Source organism: Paroedura picta, chromosome 4 (genome assembly GCF_049243985.1).
Source record: "Paroedura picta isolate Pp20150507F chromosome 4, Ppicta_v3.0, whole genome shotgun sequence".
Lineage (NCBI taxonomy): Eukaryota > Metazoa > Chordata > Lepidosauria > Squamata > Gekkonidae > Paroedura > Paroedura picta.
The window spans coordinates 111,723,232-111,737,649 of NC_135372.1; the positions used below are offsets into that span (position 1 = coordinate 111,723,232).

The 14,418-nt window shown below is 44.6% G+C and overlaps 1 protein-coding gene across 7 annotated transcripts in view; it reads left to right on the forward strand.

Annotated features, from left to right (window-relative positions):
* Positions 1 to 14,418, forward strand: part of LOC143836169 (receptor-type tyrosine-protein phosphatase V-like) — an 82,654-nt gene that overhangs the window by 60,303 nt on the left and 7,933 nt on the right. For 5 of the 7 annotated variants that reach the window (XM_077335100.1, XM_077335103.1, XM_077335102.1 and 2 more), the window contains 8 exons: positions 289 to 365; positions 4,595 to 4,729; positions 6,203 to 6,325; positions 7,732 to 7,892; positions 9,089 to 9,224; positions 10,708 to 10,787; positions 11,219 to 11,306; positions 13,612 to 13,705. In XM_077335100.1, coding sequence (XP_077191215.1) covers positions 289 to 365; positions 4,595 to 4,729; positions 6,203 to 6,325; positions 7,732 to 7,892; positions 9,089 to 9,224; positions 10,708 to 10,787; positions 11,219 to 11,306; positions 13,612 to 13,705 — 894 coding nt within the window. Of the gene's footprint in view, positions 1 to 288; positions 366 to 2,250; positions 2,302 to 4,594; positions 4,732 to 6,202; positions 6,326 to 7,731; positions 7,893 to 9,088; positions 9,225 to 10,707; positions 10,788 to 11,218; positions 11,307 to 13,611; positions 13,706 to 14,418 lie in introns of those variants that run through there. The other 2 variants (XM_077335099.1, XM_077335104.1) reach the window with 2 other exon arrangements.

Sequence of the window (14,418 nt, forward strand, 5' to 3'; positions counted from 1 at the left end):
AGGGAGAGGAAGGGTGGGTGGTCGTAAGCTGCTTTGAGACTCCTTTGAATACTAAAAAGCAGGGTACAAAAACCAGCTCTACTTCTATTCTGGGTGTTTTTCTATATAGTTTAACAAGAGCAAAGCAGGGAATGGGTATCAGGCTAGGTACCTAGTCCTTGCCCACTAAAGGAGAGTCTAAAAGATTCACAGTGCATTGTTCCTCAGATGAACCTCTCCTGGGCTTGTCCTACATAAGAATACCTCCTGATACTGTCCTACATGCTCACTTTCTGATCTCATTTTCAGATGATTACACTCGTGTAAAGCTGAACCTGCTGGATGGGGAACCCCACTCGGACTATATCAATGCCAATTTTGTACCAGTGAGTTCAAGTGTTCCACCATAACTTGAAAAGTTCCTCATAAGTAAAAGTATTGTGTTAGAGCTAATCACCACTTTGGGGTCAGGAGGCAAATTTCTGTCAGGCCAGACTGGCTAGGGTATCTGGGGGGGGGGTTGTGAGGGGGGGTCATCCGGGCATGGAACCAGGGTCACTGTCGGTAGGCAAGCTGTTGTGAATTTCCTGCATTCTGCAGGGGGGTTGGACTAGATGACCTTCCAACTCTGATTCTGTGATGCTGGTAGCTCTGTATTCACAACTTGTATATATTTATGCAGGGCCATCACATGTGTATAATGGCCCTGTACAGTGGGGAATAAGTGCACTGGTGCCATCCCTGCATGAATCTTCTATAGCAGGGGTAGTCAACCTGTGGTCCTCCAGATGTTCATGGACTACAATTCCCATGAGCCCCTGCCAGCGTTTGCAGCCAATGCATTTGCTGGCAGGGGCTCATGGGAATTGTAGTGCATGAACATCCGGAGGACCACAGGTTGACTACCCGTATTATATACGACAGTGCTTATGTGTGTACATGGATAGGTGCTTTCCAGTGACTGGAAATGTTAGAAAAGCAGAGTCCCAATTACAGGGACAGATCCCTATTTGCATACAATTTGTTACTGTGTAAGCACCGAGTCCTTGTGAAGAAAATACGTGCAACGGCTTGGTTGCAGACAGGCGAGATGAGGGCTGCCATCGACCAGAATGACAACTGGTCTCCAAACAGCAGAGAGCACCTGGAGAAAATGGCTGCTTTGGAAGGTTGATTTTAGGGCATTACACTATGCTGAAGTACCTTCCTTGTCCATACTCCACCCTCACCAGGCTCCACAACCAAAATCTCCAGGTATTTACTAAGCTAGTCCCTACATGGGACTATGGGGCTTGCCTCCACTCCCGTGCTGTGCACACTGGACCTGAACGTTCCTATGATGTGTGTACAGGGCCACTGAGAACTGCACATGGAGCAGCATCACTGTAGTATGAGAGACCCCTGGAGAACTCCTGGGAATTGGGCACATAGCTGTTGAACAGCCTGAACCTAGAATAGGTGGGATTCACCAAAGACAACAGTCAAAAGCAGGGGAACATGGGAGGAGCTGGAAAATATCCGGCACTAGAGAACAGAATATACAATGAGGCGTGTTTGTGTATGTGGTGTGCATGTGGGTGTACTCTTTGCTGGGTAGTTTGTATTAGCCAGTCTCCTGCTGAAGACAGCAGAAGTATAAACAGAGAACTTAGAGGATGTTGCTCAGAGACTTGAAAAGCCAGGCCTCCCAAATGTAACAATAGCTGCCCCCATCAACAAATGGAATGCTGTCTCAGCTGCCAGTCTTGCCCTTCCTCCCATGTTTTAGACAGGTTGTCTGTCCTTTTGTTTTTTTAATCACGAAATTAATGTTTGTGCTTTTATTTATTTATTAAATTTATATCCCACCACTCCTGGTAACTGGCTCGTGGCAGGTAACAGCTGATAAAATTCCGTAACAATAATATCCCAATAAGTATCCCAATAAAATACCAATAAAACATTTCCAAAACAATTACTTAAGAACACATGGCAGTAATGCACTTTGCATTTCCTTGTTAATTTAAGAAAGCATTTCCCCCCGAAAAGAGCAAAATTGCTGTGGGAATGAAAGGGTTTATTAAAATGACATCATAGGAGGCAGCCAATCATAACTGCACAGCTGCCTTTTGCTTTAAACGGGCAGAACTGCTCTTTTGCTAGACTTTTGCCACAGGCAGGAATAGGTATGTTGGAATAAAAGTAGGGAGGGTGCTTGCAAAAGTGGCCCCCAGCTCTGAAATGTTACCGTTTTCCCTTTCCCTTTCCTCTTTCTCTTCCTGCTGAGCACAGCTGCATGTTAAAGAGCTTGGATATATCCCTCATACCTGGTGATTTGCTCAGGTAATGGCTTAAAACCATATTTTATGTGTGTGCACGCAGTACTAACATTGGCATGTAGTAGCCTGTCCAGGTGTGTGTATACAAGGCACAAAATAAATATGTAGACACATAGGCAGAGTACTTACATTTTGCATGCCTCTATAAGAACAATGTGCTTAATTCCTACATTCAGTGAACTGGGAAATGTCTCTGTAGCAAAGGGTTGATTTGTCTCCCATATGTGCAGCTGTCTGGCCACTATTGGGAAAAATATATCCGTCTAAATGGACTGCAGTCTGACCCAGCAAATTAATGCTTATGTTCTTTTGAGTGAGTGTTACAAGGAGCAGGTAACAAATCTTTCTCCTGACAAATAAACTGCCCTGCTACATATGTAAGATGGATGTTAAATAAGACAGAGAAGAAGACCATGTGCATTTTTGTGGCAGGGTTTCAGGGAGGGGTTTTGCTTTATTTTTGAGGTCCTACTCATTAAGATAATTTTGACTGTTGAACACATTCTGTTAGCTAGTGGTTAGTGGTATGTGGCAGGGAGTAGAGAATAACTTACCTTCCCGCCAAGAGAATAAAAACTGGTTCACTCGTCTGAACAATCTGAACAGTTTACATAGGAACTGCTTCTGAATGAGCCTATCTTTGCTTGTGCTGTCTGCTTATATATATATAGCATGCATGATGTGGTTTAATCCCTCTGAGTAGGTGTGCATTAACAGTAACAATACAAAGTGGTGCATGGAGAATTGTGCCAGGGAGTTGAAGGCTGGGCAAGATGATCTTTGATTCCTGTTCTGCTCAATGAGGCTATGATTCTAAACCAGGGGTAGTCAAACTGCGGCCCTCCAGATGTCCATGGACTACAATTCCCAGGAGCCCCTGCCAGCGAATGCTGGTAGGGGCTTCTGGGAATTGTAGTCCATGGACATCTGGAGGGCTGCAGTTTGACTATCCCTGTTCTAAACCCTCAGATACCTTGAACCTCTGGCATTCTTATCTGTGAAGAATATCACCACATCTAGGGGAGATAGTGGGTTTCTATTCTGAGAGAACCTACAAAGTGTGCTAATCCAGAAATTCTCACATTCTGGGGGGGGGATCTTCTTGGGTTTTTTTTTCCTGCTACTTGTTGTGCCTATTCTGAAGGATATGTGTAGAACATGGAAGCAGTCTGGAATTTGAGACTTTTAGTTCCATCTCTCCTCTATTAACAGAACAGCTAAAACACACTTTTAAAAATAAGGCAGAAAGACTAAGCAAAGGACCCCCAGAACATAATTCAGCAGAATCCAGGGAGCTAAATAATGAAGACTCCCAATTATTAATGATGATGATGATGATGATGATGATGATGATGATGATGATAGGGATATACATTTGAATGTTTCTAAAATGAGTACAACCCGGCAAAAGCTGCAAGAGTTGCCAGAAATCCATGACAATCTTCCAAAGTTTTGAATTGTATCAGTAATGTGGTGGGAGCATATTTGTATTAAATTTGAGGCTCACCATGGTGGGGAACTTTTAAAGCCCTTTCTTCTAATGCCATTTTCCTAATCAACAGGCATGTATCCCCCCTACCTCCAGGAGAAATAGTACATTGGAAGCAATGGTGAGGGAGGAAAATGTCTCAAAGCCTTCCCCTGCACCATGGCCCTAGTCTGGTCTCTTCCCTTCCCACACAACTGCTTTCAAATAAAATTAAAGAAGTCAGGAGATCCCAGTGTGAATCTTTGAGTTACATCTAGTTGTGCCTTAAGTTTCACTTGCTCACAATAAGACTTAGTCAACATTAACTTTTGCTGGATTGTTCCCAGAGTCCTTTCAAAGTGGTAAAGATGAGCCCAGACAGATGAGACTCAGACTACACATGTTGGTCTGCCTGTAAAATGCAACTTCCAGGGTCAGGCTGCTTCAGTTTTCTTTGAGGCTGTGTGGGAAAGGGAGTGGGGATTTCATGTTCTCACCCTCCAATGGGTTTTGCTATTCAACTATAGCTTCTCCACTGTAGTATAGCATTTCAAATATAACAATACATATTTTTCAAGGGCAGGTATCTTTTCCTTTAAAACTCTAGTAACATAGACAAGTGAAATCAAGTGGAGCTTGAAGAATTACCACCAGCACCACCACCCTGTATGACTCCAAGGCAACCTGAGGCTGTCCAGGTTGCGTTTTATAAATGAGCCAAGCGCATGAGAACTTAGCCTTACTGTTTAGAGAGATGTAATAATCCTCTGTTGCTATGTGCATCCATTTGGTGATCCATTTTAACTCTTCTGCCTGTCCTTTTTTACAGGGTTACTACTCCCCACAGGAGTTCATTGCTAGCCAGGGGCCCTTGAAGAAAACGCTGGATGATTTCTGGAGGCTGGTCTGGGAGCAACATGTCGGCACCATTGTTATGTTGACTGTTGGTATGGAAAATGGACGAGTAAGTCTGATGGGGAACCTGGCTGCATTTTGTTGGAGACTAAGAACACTGGTGTGGCAGTCCAGCATTGCCGGTGACTCCTGAATAAGCCTGGATGGGCCTGCAGGCCCTGACTAATGCTTCCAGAGGTCTGCTACTATAGATGGGTGTATGCACAGAATTCTGACATCCAAGTCAGATGTAACTTTCCAAGATGTAGGTAACTTTCTGCAGACGCCTTTAAAAAACAAACAACAAAACAGCCATTGGAAGCTGGATTTTTGAATCAGAAGCAGTAGGGGGTTCTTACGGAGCAGTTTCTCTCACAGCTCTCCCAGACCCATGGGGAAAGGAAGGGTAGGCGATTGTAAAGCACTTTGAGACTCCTCCAAGTAGTAAAAAGTGGGGTATAAAAAAACGGCTCTTAGAATCATAGAATCGGAAGGGACCTTCCGGTTCATCTAGTCCAACTCCCTGCACAATGCAGGATCTCACAAATACTTGCCCACCCATGGTGACCCCAACTTTATACCTAAGTGATCCCTCCACCAAAAATCTCCAGAATCCCGTCTGGCTTGCAGGAATTTCATCCCGCAGCAGCGATCAGCAATTCCCTGGGTATGCCAGGAAGGGCCACAAGAGACAGACACTGGCACATCCCTTCCTGCCCACCCACTCACAATCTGCCTAAGTTCATAAAATCAGCATCTCTGTCAGATGACTATCTAGTCTCTGCTTTAAAATTTCCAAAGAAGGAGAACTCACCACCTCCCGAGGAAGCCTGTGCCGCTGAGGAACTGCTCTGTCAGGAACTTCTTCTTGATGTTTAGCCTAAAAAATTTTTGAATTAATTTCAACTCATTGGTTCTGGTCCGCCCCTCTGGGGCAACAGAAAACAACTTTGCTCCATCTTCTCTATGACATACTGTTTGCCAGCTATAGACATCAAGCGGACAAGTTGGTAGTTACCCAGATCCTCCTTTTCCCCCTTCTTGAAGATGGGGACAACATTTGCCCATCTCCAATCTTCTGGCTCTTCACCTGTTCTCCAAGAAGTGTCAAAAATAATGCACACAGGATCAGAAATTACATCTGCAAGTACTTTTAGTAATCTTCGATGCAATTCATCTGGCCCAGAGGATTTCTTCAGTGATAAAAACAAGGAAGTGTCTAATCTTTTTCTCTTTAGATTTAGCATAACCCAGCAAAGTGAGCAGTGTATAACTACAGTCTGGCTACACACAAATGCTCTCAAGCATATCAATGAACCTCTATTACAATTTTCAAAGAACAAATTTGTATGCACTGCATAATGTGTTTCACTGAAAAGAAATCGTCAGGAACAAGGAAACAAAATGTAAAGCATTATCCACTGATGTGCATTGGTATGGATGGGCACAGCTAGTTTTCCTTCCTTTGGTGCACCCCTCTCTGGCTTTTATTGTTCTTCTTCCATAGAGACTGTGTAGTGCAAGAATTTTTTTCTCCTCTTAGGTGCTTTGTGAATACTACTGGCCCTCGGACACTTCTCCTGTCTTTTCTGGACAGATGACCATTCACTTACTGGCTCAGAATTTTGCAGATGAGTGGACCACACGGGAGTTCAAGCTCCAGCATGTAAGTAGAAGACCCACATGTCTTTCTGCCACCATGACAACTCCCAATGTGTTTACCAAATAAAAACTGCAAATTTAATGTATGTGGCAGAGCTGTATTGTTCTAGGCACCTCTAGTGATCTGGACGGGGCCATTCAGAGAGGTTGGGGGGGAATATGGGGCCCCCAAATCAGCTAGAGGGCCCCTGAAGCCAGCATCACGCTGTATCCACCAAACGTGCGTTCTTTTGAATGCCTAATGCACTTCTGACTACAGTCACTAGGGGTGCAAAGAAAGCAAAGCCCTTCTGCAAAGCTTATTAGGAGACTGAGGGAAACCATCAGATCCTGCTAAACTCATCAGCCAAGCCATGACTGGCGCAAGGCAAGACCAGTCAGGACAGGGATGCCAGACTCCCTGGTGGATAAGGGAGTCTCCTGCTGCCAGGCCCCACCTCTCTGCTGCTGGCCAACTGACCCATGAGGGAGGGGGGAATTACAACCCCCCCCCAAATGGGAGGAAGGCCCCCTCTCCACCCTTTACATGCATCATAATAGAATGTTAATCTGCCTTAGTGGTAACAAAGGAGGAACAGGATCTAGAATATTTGTTTATTTACTTTATTTGTACCCTGCCTTTCTCCCCAAAGAGGACCTAAAGTGGCTTCCATCATTCTCCTTTCCTCCATTTTATCTGCACCACAGGCCTGTGAGGTAGGTTGGGCTGAGGGTGTGTGATAAGCCCAAGATCACCCCGTGAGCTTCCATGGCAGAGCAGGAATTGCACCCTGAGTTTCTAACATCCGAGTCCAAGACTTGAGCCACTTAACTTAGCTTCTATTGCAAATAGCAGGGGTGAGGAGGTGGAGTCTGGAGATAACTTGGATCAGAATATTCCATTTCTTTTCATTTTTGGTCTATGATCATCCTGAAGCTGATGGTCAGTTCTTCTGAGGTAGGTTACACTGATAGAGATGGTCACCTGATGAACGGGGATTTGAACCTGGGTCTCCCAGATCCTAGACCGATACTCTAACTGCAACACCTCACTGGCCACTCAGCAAAGTACAGAAACATATTTACATACAAATGCTCCTCTAACATAGTTCCTCAAGGTGAATGCTTCTGGACCTGCATTTCCAAGGCCTCATACTTGAGAAGTCATTGTAGCCTACAGCAGGGGTAGTCAACCTGTGGTCTTCCAGATGTTCATGGACTACAATTCCCATGAGCACCTGCCAGCAAATGCTGGCAGGGGCTTGTGGAAATTGTAATTCATAAACATCTGGAGGACCACAGGTTGACTACTCCTGACCTACAAGATTCCAGTTTCGTTTGAGAAGATTCCGCTGTGGAATCTTTGTTTATTGAACACCTCTGTCCACTTGACCTGTTGCATTGAGCACTAATGTGGTCCTCCTATCACAGGCAGGGCTCCAAGAGGAGAGGAGAGTGACACATCTACACTATACAGCATGGCCTGATCATGGTATCCCCGAATCCACAACTTCCATAATTGCCTTCCTGGATCTGGTGCGAGTGCATATGCAGAATGCAAAGGACTCTGGGCCTACACTGATACACTGCAGGTAAGTCACAGTTAGCGCACCTGGCCACAATCTCTGCCTGAAGCCATGAAAACAAGAAGGAATTGGGGGGGGGGGGAGATCCTCATTCATAGAAGGACATCTACATGGGTTCAGTTATTTTTTCTGGTCATCTAAGAGCCAATTCACACATTCAGAAAAAGCACAAGGTATAGCCTTCTTAGACTGCGCCACATAAAAATGCATATGCAGAAAAATATGTTGGAATGCTTTCCCATACCACAGCTCTTTGTATTTGAAAAGCTAGCATCTCAGGGAGAAAAAGTTCAAGTTGTGCTGTTTTCTTTGCCATTCTACCTTTCCACATGCAGATTGTTAACGCTAACTGGCCAAACTACTATAATACACTTTGTGCGGGGCTGCTCTTGAAGACAGTATGGAAGTTTCACCAAGTACAAAATGCTGTGGCTCAGTTACTCACAGGTACTAGGCTTCATGAGCCTATTACACTGTATCTGCACTGGCTACAGTTTGCTCCTGTGTTCAATTTTGTGTTCTGGTTCTTCCCTTTATTACAAACCCTTCATGATCTGAGGCCCCTGTATCTAAAGGATTGGCTCTCTTGGAATCTGCTAATTCGCCTCTTTAGGCTTTCTATCCATCCCTTCAAACAGGATGGTACGTGTATCCCTCAAAGAGTGTTATCTATGGTGACTTTTCTGCTTTGGAAAAGCAGGGAGGATGTGTGAAAAGTCCCCCATATGGCATTCAGGAGATCCTGTGAGACTACTTTGTTTCAAGGGGTTGTTAACACACACACACACGGGATGTCAAGATTCTGTATCTGTAGGATAAACTCTGTTGTACATTGGTTTTAGATTTTTAGGGATATTGTTATTATTGATATGTACAGAAATTGGAAAATGCAAAACTAAAAAGGAAAACCAAAACCTAACCTAACCAGAAAAGTTAGGAACCAAAAGGTTGAGCTGCAAAAATAATTTTAAAATTTTCAAATATTCATTACATAGTCCACTAATTCAACATATTGCAAAAGTCATACATTTAAAATAAATAATTGCCTGTAATGTTTTGTCAGTGTACTAGGACATTTTCTGTATAATGTATGATCTATGATGCAGAATTCCTGGTCTGTTTTAGCTTGTCTGGACTAGAATGTATTGTAGCTCTGTTCGGAACAGCCCGTTAAAATCTTACCGTCCACTCTGCTGTTTCAGTGCCGGAGTGGGCCGCACAGGAACCTTCGTTGCCCTTGACCGGCTCCTGCAGCAGCTGAAGCACGAGAAGAAGGTGGATGTGTTCAATACTATGTACAGTCTACGGATGAGCCGTCATGTGATGATTCAGACTCTGGTGAGAATATGAGACCTTCCCCTCTGCTGCCCCGTTACTAAATCACTTAAGGATGTAACATGGCCTTATCCTTTCCGGTGAGCTTCACAGCCTAAAGAAGCTAGCATCGTGTCAGATGTTTTGACCAGGCACACGAAACTCTTTAGCAGCCCTTATACAACAAAATGCATAATACTGATATGTAAAAACAGTTCTCCCATGCCAAAATGTTCTGATTTTTAGATCCCCATATATATTAATTTTGACTAACAGAGTTCCTGCTATATAATCAGAGGAAAATTGATGGAAGTTGATACTACATACCCAGAGAATTCAGGCACTGCTGTTCCCGCCTTAGGGAACACGCCAGTAGGTGGCCTGCAGCAGCGGCGGTGGGGCCAGAGCAGTGAGGCCTAGCATTGAGATGCGCTCGTTGCTCTGCCGCTGCCAGTCTTCCAAGGCCTCTCCCACCATCTGAGAAGCAGGAGCAGTCTTGGGAGACTGGCGGGGCCAGCAGCGGCAAGCACGCCTCAGCGCTGGGGCTCACTGGGCTGGCACCACCCCCACTAGGCTTCCGAGGCTTCCGCGGAGAGCAGAAACAGCCACAGGAGACTGGCAGGACTGGGGCTCGCTGGGCTGGTGCGCCCCTGCTAGGCTTCTGAGGCCACTCCAGCATTCCAGCAAGCAGGAGAAGCCTCAGGAGACTGGCAGGGGCTGTGGCAGAAAGCACGTCTCAGCACGGGCCCCAGCCACCGAGGCTGTGCCAGCCGCTACAGCCAGGAGCCACACAGGCAGGTAGGGAAAGGAGGTGGGGGGTGGAGGGGAGGAGGGAGTGGGCAGGGTACAAGGATTCATTATGTAGATGTTCCATATAAGGGATGAGAAATGTTGTTGGTTGATTTTTATAAGCTGCTTTGAGACTCCTTCGAGTAGAGAAGAGTGGGGTATAAAAATCTGGGGCCTTTTCTATTGCTGAAACTCCCATATCACCTGCATCTGCTATGCTGCAGAGCTTTACTTGAATATAGCTGGACCTCAAGATCCTGACAGGAAACTTTAACAATAAGCAGGGAAATGGAAGCAAACTGCCAAGGCTAGTCAGATGACCGGCTAATGGAGTGGGGGGGGGGGCTAGCAGAAGGAATATGGTAGTTTAGAGTTGGATAGGAAAAGTATGTATCAAGCAGCTCCATGGATGCATTTTGTAGCATATTCCAGAAGCCTCAAAAGTTATCTGATAACTAACCAGCATTTTGGCATGGAGAGATTCCCATCTTGCTGAGTCCTCCCTTTGAAGATGCCAGCCAAAGTTCCTGGAGAAATGTCAGGGACTAAATCTATCAGACCATGGCCACACAGCACAAAAGATCCACAACAGCCAATTTACACAATCTCCCAGTTGTACAGTATCATAATTAGATCCTGTTGTCTTTCTCATTCAGGGGGCTGGGATGCAGTACCAGGGGATCTGCCTAAATTAGAATTGTGTGCTCTTCTCTTCTAGGGACAGTACATTTTCCTGCACAATTGCATCCTAGAGAAGATCTCTGAAAACCCACTTATTGGCCTATCCGGAGTAGATCTGTAAGTTCCTATTCAGACCCTGTTTCCAGATTGACCCATTTTGCATAGGCCTCTCCTCAGTTATCCCACACAGGAAAATTGTTCCCTGGATGCACAGTGGCTCAGTAATAAAGCATCTGCTTAGAAGGTGGAAAGTCCCATGCTCAGTCCCCAGCATATTCAGTTGAAGTGTCACTTGAGGTGGAAGACCTCATCTCGAGGTCCTGGAGGAACCACTGCCTGTCAAAGTAGACAGTATGGACCTTGATAGACTAGTGGTCTGACTCCGCATAAGGTAGCTTCATGTATTCATTGGCAGGAAGGATCTACCAAACAATCCATTTTGTACAAACAGAGTATCCCACACTGGCTTTTCTGTGCAGATCTGTCAGCTTGTGTAAGATTGACTTAATAGGTGAGCTGAAAGATTGTTTTGTTATATTTCTCTGAAGCTCCCACCCAGTCCCTCTGAAGAGCTTTGTTCAGCATCATGCAAGGAACAGTTACAAAGCCAACGCTGGCTTCCTGAGGGAGTATGAGGTAAGAGCTAGAAATGGCGGTTATGAGGGGAGACCAAAGGAAGCAGTGTTAGGGGTGGGCCATGTCAGACCACTTGTAGTGATGATGACTGTGAGGTGCACAAACAGAGCTTCAGACCATAGACCCTTCCATCTCAGCATAGTACAAAGCTGAGGCTACATTGTTAACATGTGTGCATGGAGAGATACATGCTCCCTAGACCTCTGCTTGTATGAACATAACCTGTTGATCAATCTTGTCTAAATTCACATGAGAAAAACCCTCTGTTGCCTTTTAGTCCTACTCTAGGCTTGTTGCCGTAGGTACTGTGGTGGTGGGGGTGGTGAAGGAAAATGCTTTCAGTCACTGCTGACTTGTGGCGATCCCATAAGGTTTCCAAAGCAAGAAGCATTTAGAGGTGGTTTGACCCTAGACTTCCTTGGTTGTTTCCCTTCCAAATGCTAACCGGGGTCTTCTAAGATCTTCTGAGATTGGGCTACTCTTCTTAAGGAAATATGTCCTCCCCCCACACATGCACTCACTGTGCAATGCGTTTTAGGCAAGAAGGGGGACACAAGAGTTCTGCAAAATTGTACAGGAAGCTAGTGCAGGTTTCACCTCTACCTGTTCACGAGTATAAGAGGTCTTAATTATTTAGGGATAATTCATATGTTCATCACTAGATGACAGTAGTAGTGATTTTTATGTGTGGATAAGCCAGGATTTCTCAACCAGGATTTTGTGAAACCCTGGGGTTTCTTGATGGCCCTGGAAGGGTTTTCCGGATGGGTGAGAGTTAATTAATTTCGTATATATATTTTAAATTTGCTAAGTATTTATCGGGTAATATGACCATATATGGTCATGTCAACCTGCCCACCACTCCCAAAATGGCCAATGGGTCTGGGGGGGGGGAGGGATGGGAAGGGGAGCATGTACACAGATATGCTTCCCAATCATATTTATAAGATAGTGACCTTTATGGACCTTTGATACTAATAGACCTCTATTATATGGCTTCAAATATAAAGTATAAGGTAAATAAAATATAAGAATTAGGTAGTGGGTTGAAGACTTAGTTTGTATCCCAGAAAAAAAAACAATTAAGAAATAAGTTTACTGAGGAAGTAAAATACGAAAACGAGGTTTTATACCTGGGAACTTGTTCTGAATAAAGCTTTTTGCCATCGCTAGCTTGGAAATTTCTTTCTGTTTATTCATCTTTGGCTGACGGGTCGTCTCTGCTTGTCCCTATCATATTCGGCACGATCATACCACTTCTGGGGGTTCTCAAAGGTGAAAAAGTTGAGAAAGGCTGGGATAAGCCATCACAGTTCATACACCACAGATAACATTCATATCATCTTATAGACAAGACTCTTTAGCAGTGCCCAGGACAAGCTCTCCCATTGAATGTATAAGAAAAGGCCACTTTCAGTTCTGCTGACTGTATAGGAAGGTCCTCAAGTAAGGGCATTTAAAAAAATAAAACCTTAAAAAATAATTTTGCTTCCATTAAAAAAAACTTCATTATTTACCTTGTTTACATTATTACTTTTGTTTCCATCAGTTTCAATAGAAACAAATTGTGTTCTGTGTAACTTTACCAAATATCATCATTTACCCCACTAAGATTAATAATTATATAAGGAAAAATGTCCTTTCATGTAGTTATTTGATTTCTGAATATCACGTACACATGCCATGTAATCAGGTATCTCGCCGAGTAAGATTATCCTCTCTTACCCTGCATGCTGGATGTCACCCTTCATTTTTTGGCTGAAGCTGGAGAAGAGGCTGTAGGGCTTCTCCGCTGTTCCTCCATCACATTCCCCACCGTAGTGCTCAGCCCTGATCCCTCACCCGCAGCAGCAAGGAGGCCTCTTGGCATGTTGGGTTAAGCAGTGGTGACCCCATTGTCAGGTCACTGTAGGAGTTCAGCACCAAGTAGGGTGGCCAATCTCTACATGGGGCTTGGGGATCTAGAATGATTACTGTCTCCAGGCAGCAGAGATGAGTTCCCCTGGAGAAAAGGGATGCTTTGGAGGATGAACTTTATGATTATGGGATTATACCCTGCTAAGGTCCCTCCCCTCCCAAACAATACCCTCATTTGACTTCATCCCCAAATCTCCAGGAATTTTCCAAAGCAGAGTTGGCAACCCTATGGTATGCATTTGATATAGCCTTTTGTACTGCAAGGCTGGCTCTGTGCTGTTGTCTACCTCATTTGTTGAGGCTCCCGGGTTCAACCTCCAGGATCCTGCCATGCCTGGCCAGAGTCTCTCCAGTCTCCCCCTCCCTTTCTTATGCTGCTTTTCTCTAGCAGATGCTTTTGGAGGCGGCAAAAGAGGAAGTCAGTTCTGCTGCATCACTTCCTAGCAATCAACAGATCAACTTCTGCTCCAGCAAGATCCCTCGTGAGTAATGGTGTTTTGTTCTGCTTGGTAGAAGCTGGATTGGTGTAGGGAAATCATTGCATATGAATTATGTCAAAACCCACAAAGTGCTCTGAGAACATACATAGCCTTGGAAAGAGTGGTACTATTTTGGGTGAAAGCATTCTAATTTGGGAGGGAGCTACTGTGCTTTTTAACATTTACAGGCAGATAAACCCTGTGTGTCCATTGCCACCTTGTTTTCCCCAGATGACGATTATCACTCCTGATTACAGAGTGAGTACCTCCCCACTATGATCACAGAAGGCACAAACCCAAGCCACTAAAGCAGGGGTCAACAAGGTCAGCCAGAACACAAAGGAAGGGTAGAATCTTCAGCTGTGTAGAAAATATAACTTTGTAAATTAATCACAAGAAAGAAACAAAAAAGGTCTGTTGAGGAGGCATGGAATGTTGAGGGAAATCAACACTGACATTAAAAAGTGTGGGAGGGGGAATTAGCCATTTCTGTGTGCTTACAGAATATAGGGCCGGGGAGTGAAAATCGTGTATAATAATAAGATTGGTGGTGGCCAGCGCTAATCACAAAAGCAGGCCTCTCACAGAAAAAGTATAGGGAAGACTCAGGCATGCAAAGTTAAGACCATTTGAGTGCCAGTTAAAGAAAACAAAAAGGAAAACAGAGGAAGAGGAAAATGAGCCTGTCCCAAGATCTTATACTGTCCTTCATGGAA